General features: G+C 35.3%; 1 protein-coding gene across 1 annotated transcript; it reads right to left on the reverse strand.

The window, feature by feature from the left end:
• Positions 1–240: 240 nt before the first annotated feature.
• LOC128997619 (septin-7-like) lies at positions 241–26,389 on the reverse strand. Its single transcript, XM_054423257.1, has 12 exons — positions 26,303–26,389; positions 25,479–25,638; positions 22,554–22,733; positions 20,281–20,387; positions 19,269–19,402; positions 17,662–17,884; positions 16,350–16,539; positions 15,680–15,845; positions 7,711–7,752; positions 5,319–5,454; positions 4,402–4,556; positions 241–592 (listed from the first exon to the last, which is right to left on the reverse strand). Exons 1-12 carry the CDS (start codon positions 26,387–26,389, stop codon positions 514–516), a joined length of 1,659 nt encoding a protein of 552 aa, XP_054279232.1. The 3' UTR covers positions 241–513.

Here is a 26,389-nt window from a genome sequence, read left to right on the forward strand (position 1 = left end):
GGTTATAAATAATAGAGCTTGAATTCAAGTCCATATTATAAATTAAGTTATAAGTGCAATTAGAAAAAGTATTGAATTGTAAGAAATACCATACACCACAAAATTATTTATTTTACATTGTTGTTTCCTTCCCCACCCTACCCTTTTAGAGAAACTCCCCCTCTTTATTCTTTCACACACAAATAATTTTCTTCAGACAAGATATTTGAAATTATATCGTCAAGATATTTGATTGTACACAAAGAACACCCAAGTTTTGTCTTAGATCAACTTAAACGCAAGAGACAAGTTTGATTCCCAAAATGCTTACATGATAAGAAAAGCGAAACCATTCCCAACCATTTAGTAATCAAATTTAAACCAAAGCCAAGATTTGATCCAGAAGCTTATTCCGATCAGTTTTCACAGTAAAATGACATATTATTTATAATCAATGCCACAAGCCAGTCTACAATAACACAGATAGGTTCAAGCACAGCTTCGTGGAGGCACACAGTTTGAGGGCAGGAAGAGTTACTGCTGCTTGCACTCGCTGCGGTGTTGAAACGAGTGACGCCGAGCGACTGCTGCACTCAACACACGCTCGGGGAACCTGCGAGTAACCATTGTACGCTCACAAACATGCAACGACCATGCCGCAACACATGCTAAACATAAGCCAAGCAACCAAGTAACACGAATGATTGACTTTTTTGAAAATGCTTCCCAATTTAGATGCGATATTTGGATCAGGAGTATAATGTACTATGAAGGAAATATTTTTGTGCATACTGACTTCAAATAGCAATGGTTTGTGTTTAACACAGTAATTTTGTATTTATGTACATTAGATGCTTTGTGTCTCGTTTTTAAATGACAATGCTTTTAGGCGAGATATTATAATCGTTTGTAAACATTTTGTGGGTTTCCCTCACCTTTATTTGTTTTGTGGGACTCGTCATTCACACACATCATTTCAGGGGATCAAGTCTGACTATTTGCGTAACCCAAAAACATCCCGTTTCGAAGGATAGGAAACCTTAATTTTTGTCCCGCACGCAGGTCGAACTAAAATTTCCCTACCCTGAAGAAGTGGGATGCTTTTCGGGTTACGCAAACCCGAGTCGTGAAATGTTGGACTTGATTCCCTGGATTGAAGTTTGTGTTGAGTAACTATCTGTATAAAACGAGTCCTGGATATCACCAGACAATAATAAAGGTGAGCAAAGCCTACAAAATAATAAGAAATATACCTTGTATCGCAAACTTTACAGATACTTAAATATTAGATTAATATGCTTTCAAATTTCAGTTGAACATTTTTTGGTGATTAGTAAATATAGTAGGTATATAGCTCAATGGGCAATGAATAAATACAGTATAGTAATTATGATAATATTAATGTTCATTACTCTTATAATCCCAATATTTATTGTAGTTCCCATTATTATTATACCCCCAATCATTGATATCTTGGATCAGAATAAGTGGTGTGTAATCAGAAGTTTTGTTCTGATCAGATTGTTGTTGTGTTATATTTTGTTCATAAGAACCCTTTCCAATTAAAATTTGTATCTATAATCGTTTGATTTAACTGATCACATATTTTTTTGTTTTAAAGTACTATTTATTACATTGAGTGAATAATACAATTGAAATATGTATATTTTTATACAATAATTTGACAAACTTTTGAGTTTTTTCAAACTGAAATTACAGTACAAGTAATCTAAACTAAGTTCTTTGAAAGTGACGATGACTAAACTCTAGTTTAGATTTTCAAAGCAATCTTATAGTGCATGTACACTAAATGTATAGCAGGTGCATTTTTTAATCTAAGATTTCTTTTTAACTACAGTTTTGTGGCAATTCTACTGAATATCTAATCTACTTTCTAAAATGTCACTACTTCATTACTTCTTCACACACTACAAATTCCTTGCTACGTAGAACAAAATGTTTACAACTACAGGTTTGACACTTCAAAAATCAAATACTAAGACCAGAAAAGACATTTCACAAAATTAATTGAATAATAATCAACGAGAGTGGATTTGGCTTTTAAAAATTCAGATCCAAAAACATTTTTTTCCCTAGGACGCTAGAAATGAGCCCGGGATTGTTTTCACATTACTTCAGGCTAGACCTAGGGGTTGCGGCATTATCACTTAGATAAAATCCATTGGTAATTTGGCGGGATTTGAACCTGGGACCTCAGGCACCGAAGTCCCGCGCTCTAACAACATACTTACAGCTCACTCCCCCCAAAATCCCTAAATATAATTGAGGTTTGTGATGTATCAGGGTACAAGGGATTATGTTTATTTTTTTTGTTGGAGAAAGCAGGCTTGGGTTTTAGAAAAAAAATCACCATTAAAAAATTAAAAAAATTGAAATTGCTTGGATGGTTTATCAACCTTGTAAGGTTTTAGTTAGGAAGAAATATGTTCATGGCAACATTTGACCATATAATGTAAAGTATTCCGTTGATTCTGCCAGGATAAACTTTATTCAGATAAGCCTGCTATCCCAACAAAAATCAGTAGCCACAATTGATTTAAAAAGCAATTTTTCATCCAGAGTAAAGTTGTTCATCACAAGTACACCTTTAACCTACTATAAGCATGTTTTCATATCCCGCAAAATTCTATGAGGGTAAATATGCAGTATCAAGCATAATGGTTTTACTGGAGTTAAGATACCCATAGCGATCATAGTAAGCTTTAGCATTAATTTGAAAGCAGCATTGTCAATAAATGAAAATTAAAAAGCAACGGTTCCAAATGTACAATTAATAACTATTGTAGGGATACATTTTCTAGAATTTACTTACCGTTTGAATTATAAAATAAGCCTAAAGCAACTATTTCTATGCTATGGTTAAATTCGCTAAACTATATTGCGTCGTAACTAAATTAAGGTCATAGTCATTCAAAGAAACTGTGCATATTTAAGTCAATTGAGGAATTATTGTGGACATTTTCAATCAGAAGTGTAAAAAAAAAAACAAAGTTTCCATCCTTTTTACTAAATGTGACTGACAAGATTTTGCATTAATCCCTCAAAAGACATAAATTTGCCACCACCAAAACTGTGCATATTTTTAAAAACAGTTTTGGAAACATAAAAAAAATTTCTTATATGAAAAATAACCTTGTTTGAAAAAAAAACTACTATATGACATTTTATCTCCAAATGAGTCCAAAATACAAAAACTCAGTAAACACAAAAATTCTGTTTAAAATCTTAAACAAAATTGGTAAAAAAGGGAAGTTTCAAAACATTGTGTAGGCATGTTAAAACAATCGGAAATTCACTAGATTCAATTACAATTTTCTAGAACAACTTGCGCTCTAAGAACTAACTCAATTGATACGACAAAATATATAGGGTGTCCCAAGTGGTTGCTATTTTTGATTCAATATACAAGACACATTGAAACACACTACAAGCTTGAAACTCAACAGCAGCAACAAATACATGTACATAAAATGAACACCCCCAAGTCCCTCTTGATTTCGATCAATCACAACAAAATTATGTGCACTTTTCTAATCTGGCTATCAAACTAAACTTGTTTACTAATTTAGTTCTCATTTTGTTCCTCCACCATTTTTCAGTAGTTCATCGGAATCCAATGTGACTCGAGGGTATTTGTTACATATGTATTTATTATAACAGTAGAGTTTCAGGTTTGTAGCGTGTTCGGTATGTCTGGTATAGTAATTGATTAAAAAGAAAACCCCTTCAAGGGACACTCTGTATTTCAAGGATGGATAACAAATTAAAAAGGCTCAAAAAAATAAAAATTTGGTTGATTATATAAGGCAGTCAAAGTCTACTCCAATCTAACGTTACAATGGTTTTGGTCCAAAATTTTTAACAAATACTAAAAAAACAGTGAAAAAATATAAAATTTTATACAATATTACTTATTTTTGGGGTTAAAGAAGGTTCTTATGAACAAAACGCAAGACCAAAACAGCAAAAGAGGTTAAACATAATGTAGACTTAAATATTACCCACTTTAACCCTTGGCTGTAGAATTAAAAATTAATATTGTAAAACTAAATAACTCCCAAAGTAACTGTCAGGTTTTAACATTCTTTATTTGTCCACAAAGTCACCAATAGAGACGTGCGAGCTTCTTGAAATTCAAGTCAAACCGAGCCTAGCCCAAAAGCTCACAAGATTGAGAAACAAGTAAGAAAATAAGAAGAAAGATAACATATGATCTTTAGTAGTGATCGATAAGATAATACTTTTCAGTAACTTCACCCGCACCTTTCGAATATGCTTTAGGCAGGCTCTGCGTATTATAAGGAATTTTAACACAATAAAAAAAGCTCGTCTTGATCAAAAATCTCAAGCTCGCACACCTCTGGTCTCGGATAGTTCTAATGTAATGTAACATCTACTCACTCTCTCTCTAGACTGCGCCTGCGCAGCTCCTCTAGGCTGACTCCGTTCTGTGTCTCCCAAGCAGAAATCTCAGCCTCCAGCGCCTTCCTCTTCTCCTCCAGCTCTGACTGTTGGGCCTCCAGCTGTTTACGCATCTGGTCGTGCCTCCTTTGCAACTATTGCAGACAAGATCGTTACGATCAGAAAGATTTATAACTACAATGTGTGAACTATCGTTTTTCAAACATTTGAGAGGGAGTTTTGTGCAATGTATAAATCAGGCTGAAAGAACATACCTAATCTAACATACCTAATTGGGTAATCTAATCTATGAGACCAACAGGGGGAAAGAAGTTGTACACACAACATTCCCCTTGTTCATATTTTTACATGCTGCAACCGAACCTTTCCTAACCTATTACACTGTAAACTGAAAACGTAAACTTTTTGAAAACAGGTTGAATGGTGAGTAAAATTTGCATACTTCAGATATTTATCTCCTTCTTACAACTGCCTACCTTTTCAATCTACCCTTCCCTTGAAACGAAACTAATCCTAACATTTGTCTATCAACTAATGATGGTATAATTCATACAAAATGGTCAATGACCAGGGTTTGGACTAGTAGCCTTACTGTACACTGTACTAAAGACGTAATCAATTCCTGTTAATTGAAACAAAATAAAATAAAACACATCCCTCACATAGCTTGACCTAATATTGTATTATACTATCGAACCAAAACTAGCAATCTCAGAAACAATAGAAAAGACGTCCTAACTACCTCCCCAAATGTAGCCTACCCTGAAGAAAAGCAAGGAGTATAGAATGCAAAGTATAATTTTAATTATTTTATTTTCTGTTCCTTTTGAATCTAAAAAGCTATCTCTACCATAAACTAACCTCGTCTAACTGAAAGATAAAACTGTACAACTCACGTCAATCTCAGAGTCCTTTAACTTCTGCTTCTTCTCCTTGACCTTCATCTCAAACACTTGCTCCATTTCTTGCTCCATCTTCTTCAGCTTAGTGTCATGTTCTCTCTTCTCCTCCTCCATCTGAGCCAATGGGTTCCTGCACAGACGCGATAGGTTAAATAAATGTCAGAGCCAATCATATCTATAATCTCACCACAATCTGATCGCTGCCCAAAACGTGTAAAGTGGAACCTCAATAACAAGACCCTCGATAACAAGTGTAATTTTCAAATAACACCCTCAATTTCATATTACCCTTATTACGTGTTATTGCAAACCTCAATAAGAAGTTAACCTTGATACCAAGTCTTATTTGATAATCCCCAGAGACTTGTTACCGAGGTTCTTCTGTATATCAGAACATTCTTTAAGTTTTTATGACGTATACAATTTTAAACTAGGGTAAGCCAAGCGCCTAATCAAAAATGTAAAAAGCTTTTATTCATATTATTTGCCCTCTGGATTAAAAAAAAACCTACAACAAATAAACAGGTTAGTTACCTGTTATCATGAATTTATTAGTTTTTAATTATATTACTATTGTTTACAACTGTACACAGACAGACATATCGATCTGTGTGAGTCCTCGGCCCATGCACAATCTTGGATTCATTATTATTAAGCCAAATGCTTACAAATGTTTTGTTTGATTGTGATTATCTGTTTTATGTGTATGTACCCTATGCTGATGAGAAGTGTAGGAGAGAATAAGACAGGTGATTTGACAATGTGGCAGATTAAAATATTTGAAACTATAGTCATATATCAATTGGGATTTACAACCCTACCAAGTAACAAACCTATTTATTTGGTTAAAAGTTTTTTTTTTAATTTAAAGTATATGATCTGTCTAAAATTTCTGAATAAATAAATTGTTTTACACCATCATGATTGAGAAATTAAAATTGAATGAGTTAAATAACCAAGAATCATTTAACAAACATAAAACCAAAATTTTTACGATAGTTACTAAAAATGTAAATTTATTTACAATATTTTACGATTAATTAAACAACACAATTTTATGTAAAATTTCCAAATAAATTAACGCAAATTTATTTAGTATGTACCATCAAATCTAGATATGAGTATTAAGGCAATTTAAAGAGAAAATACAAACATGCAAAATTACATTTAAAAAATTCCACAGTGCAAAACTACGTAAAATACTAACATCATTAAGGTAGGCCTACCACAAACCTGGGGCAAACTTAACGATTGATTTATAATAATTTTTACCTAAACTTATGAAAAAAGTTTTAAACCTTTCGTTAACAATTTGTGAACTAATTTTTAATTAAGGTTATAAAAATCATTACCAATTTCAAATACCAAGTTCAGACAAAATAAACTGTCAAAAACATGTAAAAAAACTAATTGAACATGCACTTTAAAAACTAATTTTTGGGACCAGTAAGACTGAAATAAAAGAACATAGAATAATGGAGCCTATGCAAAAAATCATAAAACATCACAAACAATAAGTAAAATACCACACAAGAACTAGGAAAAAAAATACATCAGCAACACTATACAGTACAGTACACCTCTCTTGAATATAGTACAAAGGTCAGAGTCAGGCGAACCAGTCGATCGCGCTAGTATTTTGCACAAATTTTGTGGACTTCTCTCACCTTTTATTTGGTGATATACAGAACTGGTCAAACAGTTAGAGAAACTCATACTCACGTCACACACAATCACAGGAGATTAAGCCTGACATTTCACGGAACCCGAAAATCACCCCCTTCTTCAGGGTAGAATAGTTGGATTGAAATTTAACTTAATGTAATGTTATATTCAGCTAAGTAATCATATTCAAGAGTATTTTCACAGTACAAGTTCACATAGTATCCCATTTAACCACTGATCTAAAATTTGATTAATATCTGGAGGTAGCACTTATCAAGGGGATTTTTTGGCGCTGGCGGCCATGTAGTGCATTCGGAATAGTTTTTACAAGACTATAGTCGGTATGATGGAACCTGTCTTTTTAACCTTTGTCTACATGGGAACTTCAATTGGTTTAAGGCCCTAGGTAGGGAAAGGTCAGGAGACAAGTTCCATCGTACCAGTAAACTACCACCTTACCAACTTTAAAAAACAATCGCTCGTTTGAAGTAGTCAAACTTTAAACTAGTGCTACCTCCATCTAGCTCAGTGGTTTTAACTGACATCATCCGATCTAAGGCTTAGGTTCCGTATTCAAATTAATACTCAAAGTGTGTGTTGCTATAAAGGTAGGCATATATAAAGGTCAGTTCAAAGAGGGTGTACTGTATTAACAAAACATATTCAAAATAGCATTACACAAGACAGTGTGGAAGCTTGCTGGCCCCAGATGTTCACTTACCAAACAGTCATGAATGTGTTGTTCAGTCCTTGAGAGCACAAACTGAAGTCAAACAGGGTTACCAAACCATCAGACAAGAATCAGGTCGCCAGCAAGCTTTATATACACTACTGTCTGTTCCACATTCTGTCTGCTGTAAACCAGTGTGAAAACAATGTTCCCAGTCTGTTTTTCCAAGAATCTAAAATACTTATAGGCGACCTGTGTTTTTTTCGAGTCATAACTCAACAGCTAAATGGGTTTAGCAGTTTCAAATCAGTTAATCCTCTCCTAAGATGGCGGCAAAATCAAGAACTTATCCGGCAACTTGTTCTGTAGTCGCAGTAGAATCGAAAACATTTCCGTGGTTGTGAAAACATCACCGTCTTCTGCAATCGTGGCAAAATTGTAAACGTCTCCATTCCCAGTGATATTGAGAACATTTCCCTTGGTCATGGCAAAATCGTAAGCAACTACATATCATGTTAATAATTTGTGAAGATGATGATTGATCGTTCCCACACTGGAAAATTTATGGTAACACCACTGGCTGTACCGTTTAAACAATTTTACGTTTATTCATTTGATAGATTTTATGTCACAAATAACTGGAATAAAATCAAAATTCCGTTCATTAGGATCATTCCAAGGTCCCCTTCATCATGTTAGAGCAGAAAAACTCCATGGACCTTAGGAAAGACTATATCTGACACTGGCTAAACTGTGTGTTAAACAGCACTTGCACTCTGCTCAGGATTGAACTAGTAAACCTCAATTGACAGGCCATCAGAATGTGAAACAGACAGTAACATGCAGTTCACAGAACTAGAGTTGGCAAACACTTGCTGCATGAAAGCGGAACATTCAAAGCAAAGCTCGTAAAGGTGCTTGGCACTAATTGTTTACAATTGTCTGAAAGAGGTAGTCAGGGTGCAAATTTATTTAATATTTTGAGAATAACGTCAAATAGTTACAATTTCAAATTACAATTATTGGAATTACAATAATCGAATTAGTCAAATTAGAATTACTATTTCGTTTCAGTATACAAAAATAGCCATCAAGTTTGAGAGTGCTAAATGAGTTTAGCAAATAGCCTAAATTATAAGGTGAAAATTATAAAACATTAACAAAGAAAGGCGCCAAGCAAAGCAAATGAGAAATATATTGTTGAATCATTTGTGCATGTGTTAAATCGGATCCGCGGAATTGGCTAACTCTGGAACTCGCTAACCCCATGTTAAATGCCCTATCTTCAAATTTGGTCGATGAGAGGAACTCGCTAACTTGTTCGGTTTCGGAATTGGCTAACTCCGGAACCCGCTAACCCGCTCTAGAGCCGGGTTAGCGAATTCCGTCCTCGTACGGAAGTCGCTAACTCGGTCCCTCGGCGGAACTCGCTAACTCCCAATCAGAAGCCTCGCGGGCCGTCCAATGGGAGCCAAGCACGAATATTTTTGGCCAGTGTTGCCGAAAGTGTAATACCTATATCGTATCGGCACCATAATGTCGTATCCTACGCTTAATTAGGAGTAAGAGCAACGTAGTCGATAAAATAAATATATTTTGAAGTATGTTTAACCACAGAGAAGTTCTTATGATTATTAGGGTGGAAAATGCATTATAGTCTTACCATTGACTAACCAACACAAGTAAACTTTACATCCCATTGTAAACTTTGAAGCTCGTTTTTCGTGTCTAGTTCATGTCCGGTGACACTGATCGCTAGTGTCGACAAAATTGTGTTTCTATTATTTTATAGTTAACTTCATGATTTGTTCCTTACTGTTTGGTTATATAACTAGGGGACGTGTTATTAGTTGTGATTAGAACGTTTTATTTGGTTAAACGAGGTTTTAAATTACTGAAAACAAGAAACAATTGTAAACAAAACACGACCTCTAAAGACAGTACACCGGACAGAACTAACAATACAACTGTCTTCAGATCATCCATAAGGATGAGAAATGTACTAATATAAGGGAGTATGTTTTATATGTGGGTTTCTTACTTAAATAGTAGCTTATTGGTATGAAAAAGATAAAAATGCACATTTAATTTGGATCTATTACATGTTATGAAATATCTATTTTCGTAGTCCGCCATTTGTTTCTTTTATTCGAATAAATACCATTTTGTGAACTTCTGCAAATAAAATTTTTGAGTTCGTATTTTATATACTGGGCTTGTAGTAACCTTAAATCATAAATCATAATAAAATTTACACGTTAAACGTCATTACAGAATTACATTGTAGTGGTTATGTATTTTAAATAGAGCTATTGAATTTAAATAAATATTTATCAATACATTATAAAGTGGTAGGCCTAATGTATTCATGGATTGCATTAAAAGTTAGTCTATGCATAAATACAACTTGTAAATTTCTTTTATCGTAGGCTATTAGTGTAGAACCCGGGTCATCCTCTTAATTTTGTTGAATTAATATTAATTTTACGTCTTTCAGTAGGCTTACTTTTTAAAAGTCTGGAGTTTTTTTCCAGGCTGATTCTATCTTATCCAAAAACAAAGCTATTGTCTATTGTGTAGCTTAGTACTGGGGAACGGTGAACCGAGCAATGGCTTGGTATAGTTTATATCGTTTGTGAAAGCAATATAAAGGAAACCCAACACTCAAATCAGGAAAATCCGTCAATTAGTTTATTAAAAATCGTGAATTAAAATAACCCTGTCACGTTTTATTATATGAATATTATATCTTCTCCTATTTTTTACTAGTGGTGCTTAGGTGTACAATCTAAAAACTGTTTTAAAACATGTAACATTATTGCTAAAAAATTCAACACATTTTAGAATTAGGCAACTATTTACTAGTAGGCCTACAATGCTTTGGTTCAAACTATTAGGCCTAGATAAAAACTTAGTCTATGTCATCATTATTTGTACACGTAAGTTGGACGGTTCAACGACGAACATTTAATTTAAAATCTATGAATTAATTATGAAAGTTACGATGGTTGATGACTGTATTAATTACGTCCATGTCACTGGCCCGGCCATGACGGAATTAGTACATAAGAATTATGCTAATATTTAGTACCTATTTCGTACTATTTAGTACCAACAAACAAAAAATTAGTACCCCACTCGGTACCGGATAACTAATTAATTTAGGATTCCGGGCTAGTGACATGCTGGCCCGGCCATTTTCGAATTTGATCCTAATATGTATACCATCATTTAGTACCTATTTCGTACTATTTTGTACCTCCATTAATATAATTTGTACCTCAAAGAAAACCAAGCTACGGGCCCATTAACTGTACAGGTCAATGACCCCTCAGCCCGGCCATATCGGAACCTATGGTTATAAGCTATACTACTATTTAGTACTTATTTCGTACTATTTTGTACCTCCATTAATATAATTTGTACTTCAAAGATAACCAAGCTACGGACCCGTTAACTGTACAGGTCAATGACCCCTCAGCCCGGCCATATCGGAACCTGTAGTTATAAGCTATGCTACTATTTAGTACCTTGTTCGTACTTTTTTGTACCTTTCGAGGTAAAAAAATTACCTCAAAGATAAACAAACTACTTATGTTACATATTGTATGTGTAATCATGTTATTGTTAGTGGTTAATTACCCCTCTCAGCCCGGCCATGTCACAGTTTCTAGTTATAAGGTATGCTATTATTTAGTACTCAATAATTAACAAGTGATGCAGTTATTTGGTGGTTATCTCCAACTATTTAGTTCTTCATATTAAACAATATGTACTACTCATACAACCCAAGTAATCAATGTGTCGAGGTTTAGGCTATTTTGGTGCGAGGGTACTGTGGTGATTTTTTTATTTCATTCAACATTAAGTTCACAACTTTGTTAATTTTTTCTTTCTTTTTTCTTAATTAATTTATGTTGTAAAACTTAACGAGCTGTTGGCCCGTCCTACGTACGGGAATTTAGTAGTCAACTAAAACTGAAGTAATATCAATATTTCTAGAATGTAGAATGTTAGCGTCGGCTGCTAGACTTTTTACAATTTTAAACTTATCTTCTAAAAAACTGAAACCCTAAACTAAAATTATGGCTTCAACATTCCCTAGTTTTCAAAATTATTTGTCTTTCAGTTTTTTTAGTAGCTTTTTTTAGTAGTTTTTTTAGAAGTACAAATTAAATTAATGGAGGTACAAAATAGTACGAAATAAGTACTAAATAGTAGTATAGCTTATAACCATAGGTTCCGATATGGCCGGGCTGAGGGGCCATGGATCTGTACAGTTAACGGGCCCGTAGCTTGGTTTTCTTTGAGGTACAAATTATTTTAATGGGGGTACAAAATAGTACGAAATAGGTACTAAATAGTAGTATAGCTTATAACCATAGGTTACGATATGGCCGGGCTGAGGGGTCATTGACCTGTACAGTTAACGGGCCCGTAGCTTGGTTATCTTTGAAGTACAAATTATATTAATGGAGGTACAAAATAGTACGAAATAAGTACTAAATAGTAGTATAGCTTATAACCATAGGTTCCGATATGGCCGGGCTGAGGGGTCATTGACCTGTACAGTTAACGGGCCCGTAGCTTGGTTTTCTTTGAGGTACAAATTATATTAATGGAGGTACAAAATAGTACGAAATAGGTACTAAATGATGGTATACATATTAGGATCAAATTCGAAAATGGCCGGGCCAGCATGTCACTGGCCCGGAATCCTGAATTAATTAGTTATCCGGTACCGAGTGGGGTACTAATTTTTTGTTTGTTGGTACTAAATAGTACGAAATAGGTACTAAATATTAGCATAATTCGTATGTACTAATTCCGTCATGGCCGGGCCAGTGACATGGACGTGTATTAATTAATGGTTTTGGTTTATTACGACATTACAATTAAAGCTGTTTTCAGTGTTTAAGAACTTGCGTGTATTTTAGCTTATTTTCGTAGAGGTTTAATTATTTATTACCAATTAAACTAAATTTTGAATATTTTTCATATTCTATTATTTTCTTTTATACTGATGGCATTTATATTTAAGATCGAAATCATAAACATTTAACTGGCCATTGTACAGTTTAATAAAAAACACTTTTTCATGATTTTTTAATTGTCTTTTAATTACTTTGGGCTAGTTATCTGTTAAAAGTGGAATTGATAACAAAAAAAAATAACATTTACTGTCTCTTTATAGACACTGACATTTTGAAATACGGCAGTGTACGATTATTTTGTCGTACAAGGTTGGCAACGCTACGAGCAGTGGGCGCGGCCGGGTTAGCGACTTCCAGAGTTAGCGAATTCCGCCGCGAGACAAAATCGAGTTAGCGGGTTCCGGAGTTAGCCAATTCCTGACTGAGACGGTTAGCCAGTTCCAGAGTTAGCCAGTTCCGCCACACGACCGAGTTAGCGAGTTCCTGAGTTAGCCAATTCCTACGTCTCGTTAAATCAGTCCTGTCCTTATCAAGTCAATATCTATGATAACAATTTGTATTAGCTTAAGTTTGAAGATGAAAAATAAGTTTCAAGGAATTTAAAAAGGACAAACCCACACATAAGGAAATAATTCCAGGCAGTTAACACACAAAAAGTTTACAGCTTAGTGAATATTTAGTGTGCTATAAACTATCTGGAATTCTTGTCTTAGGGGTCAGTTAATATATTTCTAAGCCAAATTTTTTCCAACAAAAACTAGGTAAAAACAAAATAATGTAAGTAAAAAATAAATATGTGTAAACTATTAAATAGTTTAGCTGGCTAAACGTTATCTATTACTATCAAATAAACTAACAATTCAATATATCAATTACTTAAGATGGGGACGCAAACATGACAGCGTTTATCATTAGTGTTTATGATAGTGGAATCCGAACCACATTTTTTTCTTGTAAATAACAAATTGGTCTAATTATCAGGATAGTAATGCGGATAGTCGTAGTACTCACTAGTAAAAGAGATAGGTAAGCATTATTGTACCGAGAGATAAGTATTACTGCCATCATGAATACAAAATGTTTGTATACGTAATATTTCCTGTAACATTTTTCTTTACACTGACGGAATAAATATGATCGTCTTCAAATTACAAGATGATCCCATCTACATGGACCAGCTGTAGACAGTTTATACAAAAAGAACTTAGTTCAACAATTTATTCTCAGAGTGAGCTTCTGTCTAAAATTCTATTTACTCCTTAAGTTTTTGTTACTGTGAAGTTAATTTTACAATAAGTTATTCTTTCATATTGGCTTGGTAAAAAGTTTATGTTAGCGTGTTAGGTTTGGAATATCAAAATAGGTTTAACTAATATCTGCATATGCGTAATCCACATTGTTTGTAATACCGCAACTAGTTTCGACTTCACATGTCCTAATCAGGTCATAATCAGGTGTTGAAGGATGTCTCAATCGCTTCATTAGGTCATACATTACATTTAAGTCATAGACACACACAACATAAAATCTGTGGCCATGAGGCAGTAAAACAAATGACAGGACACATCAGTAACAGCCAATGATGTGACATGACCGGATGGAGGTAGGAACTAGTCTAAACTCTACATGTCCGCAGTTAAAATGCTTGTGTTTGTGTGAGTCTGACGTGCTGAATGTACTGTATGTAAATCGACAATCTACTGATGAAGTGATTGTGGTATCCTTCAATGCCTTATGACATCATGAGAAGTCAAAACTAGTTGAGGCACTAGCCAACATTTTTATGGCACAGAACTTAGTTAGAAAATAATTAAATAACTTACGTCATCAATCCTTAAATTGCTGTGGAGTACGCGTTTCAACCATCAGGTCATCCTCAGCTCCACTGTCACTAGGTTGAATTTGCTTCTATGTTGCATTATAGCAACAGCGTCGATATATTAAATAAATAGTCCAAACATATTTTACATTTATCACACAAACACGACACGTACGAAACATTTAGGTAACAAATACTGTGATAACACCGTGCGCACGGCTGGACGGGCTCAGGTTTGCGGCTACACTGACTTGGTGGTCAGTATCCTAAAATTCAAAACACATTCAAAAAACAAAATGTCACCGTATCTTTTAAATCAGAGAACAATTTACAGAGATTATTGGGGAATGCAAATAAATCCATTGGAGAGAATAAATACAAGAATTCAGGTGTATACAGGCTCAATTGTGATAACTGTGACGCATTTTATATCGGACAAACAGGCAGAACTTTTGATTTAAGATTTAAAGAACACGTCAAAGAAGTAGTAAATAATGGGACAGGAACGGTAGCAAAACAGAGTACAAAATCAAAATATGCGGAACACTTAAATATAGAGGGGCATAAATACACAAATATAAGCAATAATTTAGAAATTATAGCAAAGGTAAAAAAGGGACAGCGGCTAGACAGATTAGAAGAAATGAATATATACAAGGGTTTTAAGCAAAATCAAAACATATTAAACGAAAAAATACATTCTGATTCGAATCCAGTGTATGACACCATTATTAGGCTGATGGACAATAAAAGAATGATAACCAGCTGAAGATGTCGTCATGGTCCAAAGTTCAGTGTAGGATACCGACCACCAAGTCAGTGTAGCCGCAAACCTGAGCCCGTCCAGCCGTGCGCACGGTGTTATCACAGTATTTGTTACCTAAATGTTTCGTACGTGTCGTGTTTGTGTGATAAATGTAAAATATGTTTGGACTATTTATTTAATATATCGACGCTGTTGCTATAATGCAACATAGAAGCAAATTCAACCTAGTGACAGTGGAGCTGAGGATGACCTGATGGTTGAAACGCGTACTCCACAGCAATTTAAGGATTGATGACGTAAGTTATTTAATTATTTGATAACTCAATCCGTTGTGCTACAATCTCAACATTAGTTAGAAAGTTGGCATATGCGACAGAAATTGTAAGTTTGTATCGACACTCTCTGTTAAAGGCTGAATCAACTACATTCATTTTTATCCCATATAGGCTACACGTTTAACATGTTGATGGAATGTCTAGTGAGTGGATGTAGTATACTAACTTGTTGGAGATGCGGGAAGGTTTTCCGTCGGGTCCGTGGCCGGCCAGGCTGATGCAGCGGAAGTTCTCGTAGTGAACGTTGTTGGTGACGTCCTTGAGGTCCTGTAGGTGTGTGCGTATCAACATGTTACGCAGTGCGATGAAGTCACAGTGTTCTAGGTTCTCCACTGTAAGCGAAACATGAAAAGTTTTATCAAACAACAAAAAAAACTATAAAAACATAAAAAAACATATACATTTTTGAGGAGGGTTCTCTGTATGGGCATAATATGTATTAGGGGAACAAGTTACCATCAGTCAACTAAAACTACGAAGGTGCTAAGTTGTAGCACTTGTAGCTAAAGCACCCATTTAACTTAAGACCCAATAAATCACTTTACTAATAAATTTACCAAGAAGAAAAAATCTGGAAAATCTTTCCCGGTAGCTGTTTTAGATCAACTAAATTGTTAGTAAAATCGACATGATAGAAAAGATTTAAAAAATTATAATGTTTGGCAAAGTCACAAAATATACATGGATGCCTTAGATTGATCAATGAAACTTAGAACCATGCACCAACCATAGATCAATTATTTTCTCTCCTCCACAAATATCATAAATTAATGTTCCATTTCTAGAACATTATTTTGTGTTTTCTACACGGTTTTACACAAAATAAACAGACATACCTTCCACGATTCCCCAAGGGTATCTCCTGCCGCGCAGTTTCTTGCCGTCCATCTCTATGACTGTATTTGAGCCGACCACAGCGAATGGGACGCGGTCGCGCAATGCCTTGTGTAGCTTGGACTCTTCATCGTCTTCTGTCTCTGGGAACTCGTAAATCTTGATCTTGTGTTGAGCAATCTCGTTCAGGATCTGAAAAAAACATTGTGAATTTGTGAGTGTTAGTAAAAAAATTCTGCTGAGAAATTTGCTAAAACGTGGATGATAAGTGTACCAGTATCGATATAAATAAGTCGGTAGTTTTCAAACTCTCATAAGTGATTACATTTTTTGGTCATACTGCAAAAAAAAAACAGCTGTTTTCAACATGTTTTTAGGGTTAGTAGGGTAGCTCTTTTACTCCTTAAACAAAAAAAATCAGCTGGAGTCGAGGATAACCGCTATACAGTTTTTAAACATTTATTGCTTATTTGCAGAAGAAATTAGTCCCAACTAAGAATATTATCACTATTGTTATTTCAATTTGTTTCCGTTTATCATCATGTGACATATTTTATTGTATAAATTACCCTTTAATGACATAGACAAACTGAAATGTAAAAGAATTCCAGTGATTAAATATAAACTAGCTGTTACCCACGGGCTTCCACCCGTTTGACTTCATAAGTATTAATAAAACTATTGATTGGTTAAGTTGAGCTGAAATAAACATAACAGAATGCAGCATTACAAACAAATAATCACAGCAGATTTTAATAAGATAGTAAATTGAAAGAATAACATACAAATAAGAACAGCTGAGGTATTTTTAACATTAAGTATATGGAAAGATCCTGTTGGAAAGCAATTATGACCTAAAGGGCAATTATAGAAAAAATGGATAGTTTTGCGCAAGGTTTCTCGTCATGACGAACATTTTAAGTATATGGTTTATGAGGGTGTGACTTGTAGTTTTCTCAAAAGTTCATGGGTACTTTTGGCTTTATATATAGATATTTGGGTTGGATGGTAACACATTGTTTAAATACCAGTACCAGCGGTTTCTTTACAACAGCATAACAAAAAGGAAAACATTTTTGGTTTTTTTTTAATTGTAAAAAAGTAAATTTAAGTAGGCAATTTTTATATTGCTTAACCTAACCTAACCAAAGTTTAATTCGCTGACACTTATTGCTCTAAAAACTAGTGGTAGTGAATTAACGGAAAAGGTCCGTAAATTGTGTACCCTTGCTCGGTCGAAAAAAACAAGCTTGTAACGAAAACAGTCACTTTACGCCCTAGTGTAGAAATATACAAACTCACACCATCACTCACCTGTTTCTTGAAGTGCGCACACTCGTCGGGCGTCATGGTGTCAGCCTTCGCTATGACAGGGATGATGTTGACCTTCTCGTGGAGTCTTTGCATGAACTCCACGTCGAGGGGCTTGAGCCCGTGACCTGACGGAGCCACAAAGTACAGACAGCAGTGCACCCTGGTGTCTGGTTGGTGAGGCTTGCGGTTCACACGAGACTCTGCGTTCAGGTACTCCTCATATCTGTGGACAAGTAAATATTGTCAATATACGCTGCAAACGCATTGAAACGGTGCTTGAAACCAGGATCTTTTTTGTTTATCTCAGTGGCCTTTTCAAAGGTGTCACAAACTAGTTAAAGCTGTGTTTCCCAACCGTTTTTGCTGGTGCACTTCACAAGATAAAATGATTTTGCATATCACTAAGTCACATAGAGTTAATTACGCATGGAATATGTTTACAGTTTGTTACTTTGCTGGTGTAAACAGCAATTTAGATACAGTCAAACCTCATTAGTACGAACTTTGGTAAAACAAATTCCTCGATAAGAAAATTTTTAGGACAATCGATAAGGTCAATGCTAAAAACACCTCGAGGAATGCGACCTCTATAAGATGAATTTCTCATGATCTTAACCTCCAAAAAAACAAACGTAAGCTTGCCTCAACATGAAACCCCCACCCATCCCTCATTCTTCCTCAGTTATTTATTGGGACGTGCATGTGCAGTGGAGAAACCTCTAAGAGACGAATAACGGCAGTACTAAACCTCGATAAAACAAACCTCTTTATTAAGAATAACTTGATAATACAAATTTTCCCCCTATGTACGTAATTTGTCTTATAGAGGTTTGAATGTAGTCTAATTGGATTCCGCTCTGACATGAAAATACAGTGCTGAAAACAAGCCGGCGCTCAGTGATCTCCCCCCACCACTAGTGGTATACGGAGCGGCCCTCAGCAATGAGGTAGCATTCCTAGTTGTTATTATTGTACTAATCACAGAAATCTTCATACAGTCCAACCTCAGTATAATGAATCTGAAGGGACCGAACTGAATATTCGTTATATCAAGGATTTCGTTAAAACGAGGTTCGTTATATTCAGGTTAGGTTTGCAGGAATTTCGCTAAGTCGAGGTTCAGAACCAGCATCGGTCAATATAGGTCGGGATTTGACCTCATTAAAACACAATTAAAGTAGCATAGGCTACAATACTGTACACTACAGTGTTTACATTGTAAAGTAGAACCTCAATTATCTGGGGTAATAAAGGGGAGGGATCTTTAATATTGCACAATCATGACATTTTTAGTCATTGACTTTGATACAGGCTACAAACTGTAAGTTTAAAATCACAGCTTACTAGATAACCCACCAAAAACCTAGCCAAACAACACTGTATTGTATAGCAATAAACATAAAAATAAAATAAAAAGTTATAGGGGATTTAAAAAAACCTTTATATCAAGGAATTTGTTATATCGAGGTTCGTTATATCAGGGTTAGACTGTCCCAAGAAAACTCAGAATAACAATTATAGAAACATTGTGGTTTTAAATGCAGCAAAATTTAATAAAAAATGAGACAGAACTAAAAAACGACTCCCTCGAACGATTCTTCACTCACCTGGATTCGATGTAGTTGATGACAGGTTGCCAACAGTTGGAATTGTCGACTGCGTCACCGAACCCTGGAGTGTCGACAACTGTCAAACTGAGGTTGACTCCGTTCTCCTTCAACACCACTTTGTTGGTCTCCACCTGTCAACAATCAAACGCATGAAAATCTCCAACACAGACAGCTTAAGTTTCCACTAACATGATCATATTCAGTAACAGTCATTGGTCATCATGGGATTTAAACCTGCCAGTCATATCCCTGCTTGAGCTTTGACAAATATGTTTATAAATGTTTATTGACAAAGTTACAAGTGTTTTCCATAAATTTACGTCACCAGCAAGCTCAAGAAGTGGCCAAGTGAACCAGTTCAAGTTTGATACCATCATTAATTTCTTTACTTCCCCAATACAGTGCTAGCCAGTCTGTAATTCAACTGACATTAACTATATGCGCCTTAGCCAATAACACTGCAAGGGAAAATCTAAGCTACTGGCAATTATGAATTGTATTCCATGATTAGGTCTCTGTGGAAAGGGTCAGCACCTTTCCTAAGAAAAGTGTTTGGCTGTAGTAAATGTGCAAAGTGTTAGATGTAATTTGGATTAAAAATATTTTCACAATGTTTTGCACGGAGCAGACTTCTGAGGTTATCAGTTTCGTTGGAGGCAGTGACCAATTTAAGAATATTACGAATGTGGTGTGTCTGAATGATGGATTGTCAAACTGAAAAGAGATGTTTCTAAGACAATGGCCCGGTAAACTTGTTAAGCTATAAAGTTTTCTCAACTTCAATCACTAGCTCACTTGACAGACGGGCAGGGCACTTAGTACTGAGGGAGGAGGGCTACTGGCCTTGTCATGAAAATGTGTAGCTTCTCCCGTATATTGTCCATCAAATATACTTTCCTCCTTACACACTTTCCTCCTTTTATCCATCAACAGGCCATCGATATCAATTGAGGTTGATCCCTTCAACGGAATTTGCCAAAAAGCGGTTTATATAGTACGCTTCAATTACCTGAACGGTTTTCTTGACTCTGAGTGAAGGGCCGGGATGTGCTTCGCTGTAAATGTCTGCCAGGAACATGGAGTTAATCAGTGTAGACTTGCCGAGACCGGACTCACCTATAAACACGCATTGAACTCATGAATACAAGCCATAAGGTTACTCTGTGATACATGGGTTTTGGTGAAATTAACATTGAAGGTGTTAAACAAGTTAGCTGTGTATTTGAGGTTAAGGTTGTAACATAAAGCAGAAGTGGTTTGGTTTTACGGAATTTTGAGAGAGAAGCAGGCTTACCTAAATGAGAAAGAGGTACTTTTTTTCAGAGGTTGGCGGCATCTTTTAACCCCCCCCCCCTGCATTTGCCCGTCCACATAGGCTACAAATCTGTGAGTGGAACGTATCCAGCAAAGCAAGGGGTGAGCCGGTACAGTACGAAGATGAATTTTACTGATAAAATGTTTGCGGCAGTGACCAGGATCCAAACCAACGACATCGCTGCCTTGGGCCCGAAGTCCGCGACGCTACCAACTGAGCCAGGAACTCACCTAATTTACTGACCACCACTGGACCTGAAGTTTCAATCTGATCTTTCATGGTTGAAAATGCTATCAGCTCAAGTGAAGTATTCTGTTTTGTGTATATAGTGTTACGTTTTGTGTTTCTTGTGCCAGAGTGAACAATTTTCCAATCCAATAAGCCTCAAATCCTAACAAAAATCGTTCAATATGGGGACTAGTTAACTCATGGAAAACTTATGAAGTAAGCTCATCTTTTGAGGAAGAGACTAAATTAGTCATTTCAAGGGGGTTTAAATTAATCAAATTAACAGTCAGTCTTCGAAAGACGATGTGTGTTATATGAATGTCGTTTTAGCAGTCTAATAAATAACTAAGTAGGTTTCAATATTCTTTCAACTTCTCTCTAAGACAGCAACAATTATAATTTTGACAGCGGTAATTTATGTTTCCTGAGAGCTTCAGTCGCCTCCTTAATCATATAAAGAAAATAAAACCTCAAGATTACGCATAGCTCAGATTAATAAGTTTGAATTTTTTAACAAATTCTGAATCTATAACTTGACAATAACAGTGAGAGAAAAATTAAAATATTCAAATTTATTTATCCCTATGGAGTTGTGTTTTCCATTCCTCAACACCACTTAAAAATGGTGTTTGGTTTGTATGTAATCTGTTTTTCAGGGAATTCCATTTGCTTTAATGCACAACACTTGTATACTTGCTGGGAAATTAAAATATTCCATACACAAACGGGTAACAAGATATTAATAATTTTATTAAATGAAATTGACGCATCACTAATTATCAGCTAAATATTGTGCAACAAATTCAATATTTCACAGTAAACGTTACTCGCACTATTCAAACAGTTTAAACAAAGATCACGTCGAGAGCTGACTCCCACACAATTTATATTGGGAGCCATAATTGTGGGTATTGTTTAACACGGTGGCTCGAAAGTTCTAATGTGGGAACTTACAGAACTGTCGGTGACAGTAGCATATTCATCAACTTTCTCCCGATAACAGCTTTGTTCTATGGGTAAACTCGATAAGATCAGTTGGTATGAAATTTTTAAAATAAGGAAAAAATTGACAGGGTTAACAATAGAAACAAAATTTATATTTTGTTGTGTTATGTACATTCAAAGGTTGGGTGTTTCATATTTTCAATAAATTCAACCTTAAGTTTATAATTGGTTTTTAGAATGAGATACAATACTTTCTTCCAAAACATAAAGATTGAGTCTTAAGGATGGAACAAAAATTGAAAAAAAAAAAAAAAAAAAACTAGTCTTGCTAGAGCTATTATATAAGCTACTCTTCATTTCCACTAATTGTTGGTTTTCTTTCAGAATTTTTGTTTCTAGTTTTGACTGCACAATTCTCTGTGTGGATTTGCTTTTACGATTGTACAGCTTTGGCTAGGTTTATGTATTAATCTTGTTATATGTTTTAGGCACTTTCTTATAAAATCAAGGCCAAGATTTGATTCCAATGAAGTCATGGAAACTTGTTTTTACCAAATGTGATGGAGGCAAGCGAGGTTCTAATAGGAAAGCGTCTTGAGGTCCTGGATTTAATTTTGAATGTATTTTAGCTTTGTGATAACCAGAGTCTTGGCCTAACCTAACAACGTGCAAAAATGTTCCGGGCAACCGCATAGCTTTCTACAACGTGAAGAAGGGTCACCAAGTATTATGAAAACTGTCGTTCGTCAATCCCTTAGATAACACTATATTATTATTTCTTGTTAGACACTCACCGACCACCATGAGCGTGAAGTCAAAACCTTTCTTGACAGCTTTGCGGTAGACTTGGTTGGGAAGGTTGGCAAAACCGACATATCCGTCGAGCTCCTTGGTCCGTCTCTCCGGCACAGCCTTGTCCCTCTCCGCCTTCGTAAGTCTCTCCGGGTCCGCTGAGTTCTCAGACGGCGTCGTTACTGTAAACAGAAACACTAGGGTTCGTGACTAAAATTATGTTTTTGGTGCCTAGGATGTCCAGTTGGTGTGGCTAACAACACATGTTTCTCTAGTTCAAAATTTTAGTAGAATATAGGTTATATTTACAATGTACAATATACAGGCACACAGCTGTGTAGAAAAAAACAGTTTACAAGCCTAATTAAAACTTCCTTTTTTAGTACAATTTAATTTGAACACCTAAATTACCAAGCAGGTTCCATGAGCTAGAATATTGTCTATCAAGTCTTGTTTCTATGTGAAATATTTATTTTGAAGAGAACTAGACATCCCATACCCATGTTAAACTTGTAGCCTCTTTTAGGATAGAAATTAATGTATGTGAATTAAGTCATTGAGTGTGTGCTGATGTAAATTAATTGATTTCTGTTGAAGACACAGCTTTTTAGCGAAGCAAAACAGAAAGAACAACCTATTGTAAACAGTTAGTAACATCTGTTTTATTTATGACACAACAACAAAACAATAACAGTTTAACAAAAACTAAGCAGGGAGAGAAGAATTTTAGACTGTAGCAAAATCTACAAACTCATTCAATTATTTTCTTTTTTTAATAAAAAAAAATTGGCAACAGCTGGTCTATATTCAATTTCTGAAGATTGAAATATTAGAGTTGGCAATTGGTAGACCACTCTAAACAATGATTCTTACACTCTCTACACCTGTCCTAAGGGAGCTGGAGACAGCTGATAACTGATATCTGGCAAACTTCCTTAGCTGAAGAGGCTAATTGAAGCCGAAACAGGAACAACGCAAATTTGACAAGAATCAAGAATCAAGAATTTATTGCAACAAATTACAAAAAGAACATTTTGTATAGTTGAGGTCAAAATGAGAGTAACTTAGGCTAAGAAGTCTCAGTAATCTGCAAGGATAAAATGTCCAGTGGTTAGCATATCAATTAGGGCCTATAACATTCAATAACTCTGGCTACTTTAAATAATTTAAACAACAAAGTAAGTTACACAGATTTTTAGGCCTACATCAGTCAGAAACTAAATACCTCCGCCGCAGCAAACCTGCAGACTAAGCGAATTTCAACTTGTCTGATTACATTTTTACTCAAATATTTCCATAAATAAGACATATTTATTCCCCATTTAAATAACATTAAATTTAACAAGTGCTTAGGTTTGCTGCTACGGGGAAGGTAAAAAGTGTTTTTTGACCATACGTGAATAGTATGGGATGAAATAAATAAATTTGCCAAATTTTATCAATATATGTCCATAAACAAGTAAACTACAACAATTTTTATTTTCTCCATAAAAATAACATGGAAATTTTAAATTAAACTATTTTTGAATTTTCTCCGTGACCGTTAGGCATATAACAGTGCTTCAATATACTAAATTATTTCTTTTTTTAAGCTCTACAAAACGGTTTAGAAATAAATTGCAAATTTTTTTGTTTTTAGGGTAAAAAATGGGAAAAACACATTTTTACCCCATAAAACCCCCCATAAACCCCTTTTCCCATGGTCCGATTATGCTGGATCGCGAACTCGTTCGAATAAACGTAGGTTTACACGTTTGTACCAATTTTCATCAAAATCGGATCATTTTTGCTCGAGTTATCGCGCTAACGGACACATATATATATAAATATATATATATGAATTTGAACGGATGGTGTTTTTGGCCTCTAGGGACCTCAAAATGAAAAAAAAAATCGGTCCCGCGTCCAGGTCTTACCATGAGTACTACGGTAATAGCTTATTCCCTATATGGGAAATTCGCTAAAACTAATATCAATGTCAGACATGAAAAATTCACTTAAACTATAAAAAGGGTGATTTAATAACCAGCAAAAAAGTTTACTTTTAAATAACTTAAGATCAACACAGTGTGCCTCAGCTGGCAAACGATTTAACATCTTTAACCCTATACAGTATAAGAAAAAGATTCTTGTGACTTTGTTAGCCTGACTAAAGGTAACTCTAAATTATTCCTATGTCTAGTAAAATAACTATGTGAATGTGATCTCAAGGCTACAGCATTAATATTAACTTTTACATAAACAAGACACACATAAATAAATAAATTAAAAACAGTGAGTATTTTTTCCTGAATAAACAAGGGTTTGCAATGGGCTCTGTACTTAGAAAAAGTAATGATTCTTAAAGCCTTCTTTTGTAGGAGCAAGATTCTGCTAACATCATGACCACAGCCCCACAGCAAAATACCGTAGCTTAAAATACTGTTAAAGAAGGCAAAGTAGGCCATCCGTAGGTAGTGTCTAGGGATTAATTTTTTAAGCTTGCGAAGTAAGTAAATAACTCTTGAGAGCCTACTACAAACATGGTCAATGTGCACACTCCAGCCTAATTTAGAATCCAGGTATATCCAGGTTGACAAGACATAACACCAATGGCAATGGCTCTTTGGTGTTGGTGCCAAAAAGATCCGTTACTCAAAGGTGCCTTTACAAAGTCTTTTAGCAAACACAAAAATGCTCGTTGAAAACAAAAACTATGACCGTTAGGCCTTGTTCCTGTTTCGGCTTCAATTAGCCTCTTCAGCTAAGGAAGTTTGCCAGATGACAGCAGTTATCAGCTGTCTCCAGCTCCCTTAGGACAGATGTAGAGAGTGTAAGAATCATCGTTTAGAGTCATCTATATAGATGTCTTATAGTCAAAAGTTTTAAGCTCATGGGGGCATAGTGGTCAATTTCTACACTAGTTTACCATCCAAGTGTGTACTTGCCTCTGTCGGTGGAGGCGGCTCGCTTGGCCAGTGCCTCCTTAAGGTTGTTGGGTGTGTTGGGTACGGCGGGTGGCGGGGCTGTCGGAGCGGGTGTGGAGTTGGGTGTCCCAGTGGCCGCCGGCAGCTCATTCTTGAAGAACAGCTCTCTTTTACTTTGTAACTGCAACATACAAGAACAACAATCAGATATTGCAATTCAATAGACAGTCTCTTAATCAATCAGTGATTACCAGCTGTTCTGAGTGATAATCAGCATCAGCACAGGACAAAATAGTCTCTTATCCACCCTGAATTTGTAAACTGGTTGAGTTAAACAACCTTTCCTATGAACCTAGGTACTTTCACTCACATGCTTGGTGCTTAAAAGGTTTAATGAAATATATTGTCACCATGCAGGTCTAGTTTTAGTAGAAACTCAAGACTGAAAAAATGTAAAGTAGGCTAGAATAAATCTCTGAGCTTTAAAAGTACACCTTAGAGTGTTATTGTACGCAATAGTGTCAATTGAGGGGAAGGTGTTACATTAGATATGAGTAGATAACATTTAAAACTGAAAACTTAACTGCTTTTTCCCAACAAAGTATTCCCAGTGTCGACAGATAATGTGCAAGAACTGAAGAAGAAACAAATTGTCGCTTTACGGCAGTGCACAGATAATCGGGAAAGATGTATAGTACTTTTTCACTATACTTGTCATTACAGTATTACTTAAAGTATATTTTAATAGAATAAAAGAAGGCACTTTATGTATCGGTAATTAATCATCCCCAATCAGCTTCTCAAAATGAATGCGAGTGGTCAAGGAACAAACATTGATCATTCACAAAAGTTGAAGATAAGTTGCGACTTCTACGACCTTTGACTCCGTAATTAGTGTCAATCCAGTAGCACTTGACCCCACAGCTGTTCAT

Source organism: Macrosteles quadrilineatus, unplaced genomic scaffold (genome assembly GCF_028750875.1).
Source record: "Macrosteles quadrilineatus isolate MER2022 unplaced genomic scaffold, UCM_ALF_1.0 Scaffold_6__1_contigs__length_79288215, whole genome shotgun sequence".
Classification (NCBI taxonomy): Eukaryota; Metazoa; Arthropoda; class Insecta; order Hemiptera; family Cicadellidae; genus Macrosteles; species Macrosteles quadrilineatus.

What these genes read in the sequence shown, in the direction of transcription:
- LOC128997619 (XM_054423257.1), bottom strand. Translation starts at nt 26,389, where the DNA reads ATGAACAGCTGTGGGGTCAAGTGCTACTGGATTGACACTAATTACGGA. An exon ending in GAGTCAAGAAAACCGTTCAG is followed by an intron (nt 19,403 to 20,280) that starts GTAATTGAAGCG and finishes GATTGTTGACAG; the next exon opens with GTGGAGACCAACAAAGTGGT. An exon ending in CCTTCCCGCATCTCCAACAA is followed by an intron (nt 7,753 to 15,679) that starts GTTAGTATACTA and finishes GTTTGACTTCAG; the next exon opens with TTTGTGCTCTCAAGGACTGA.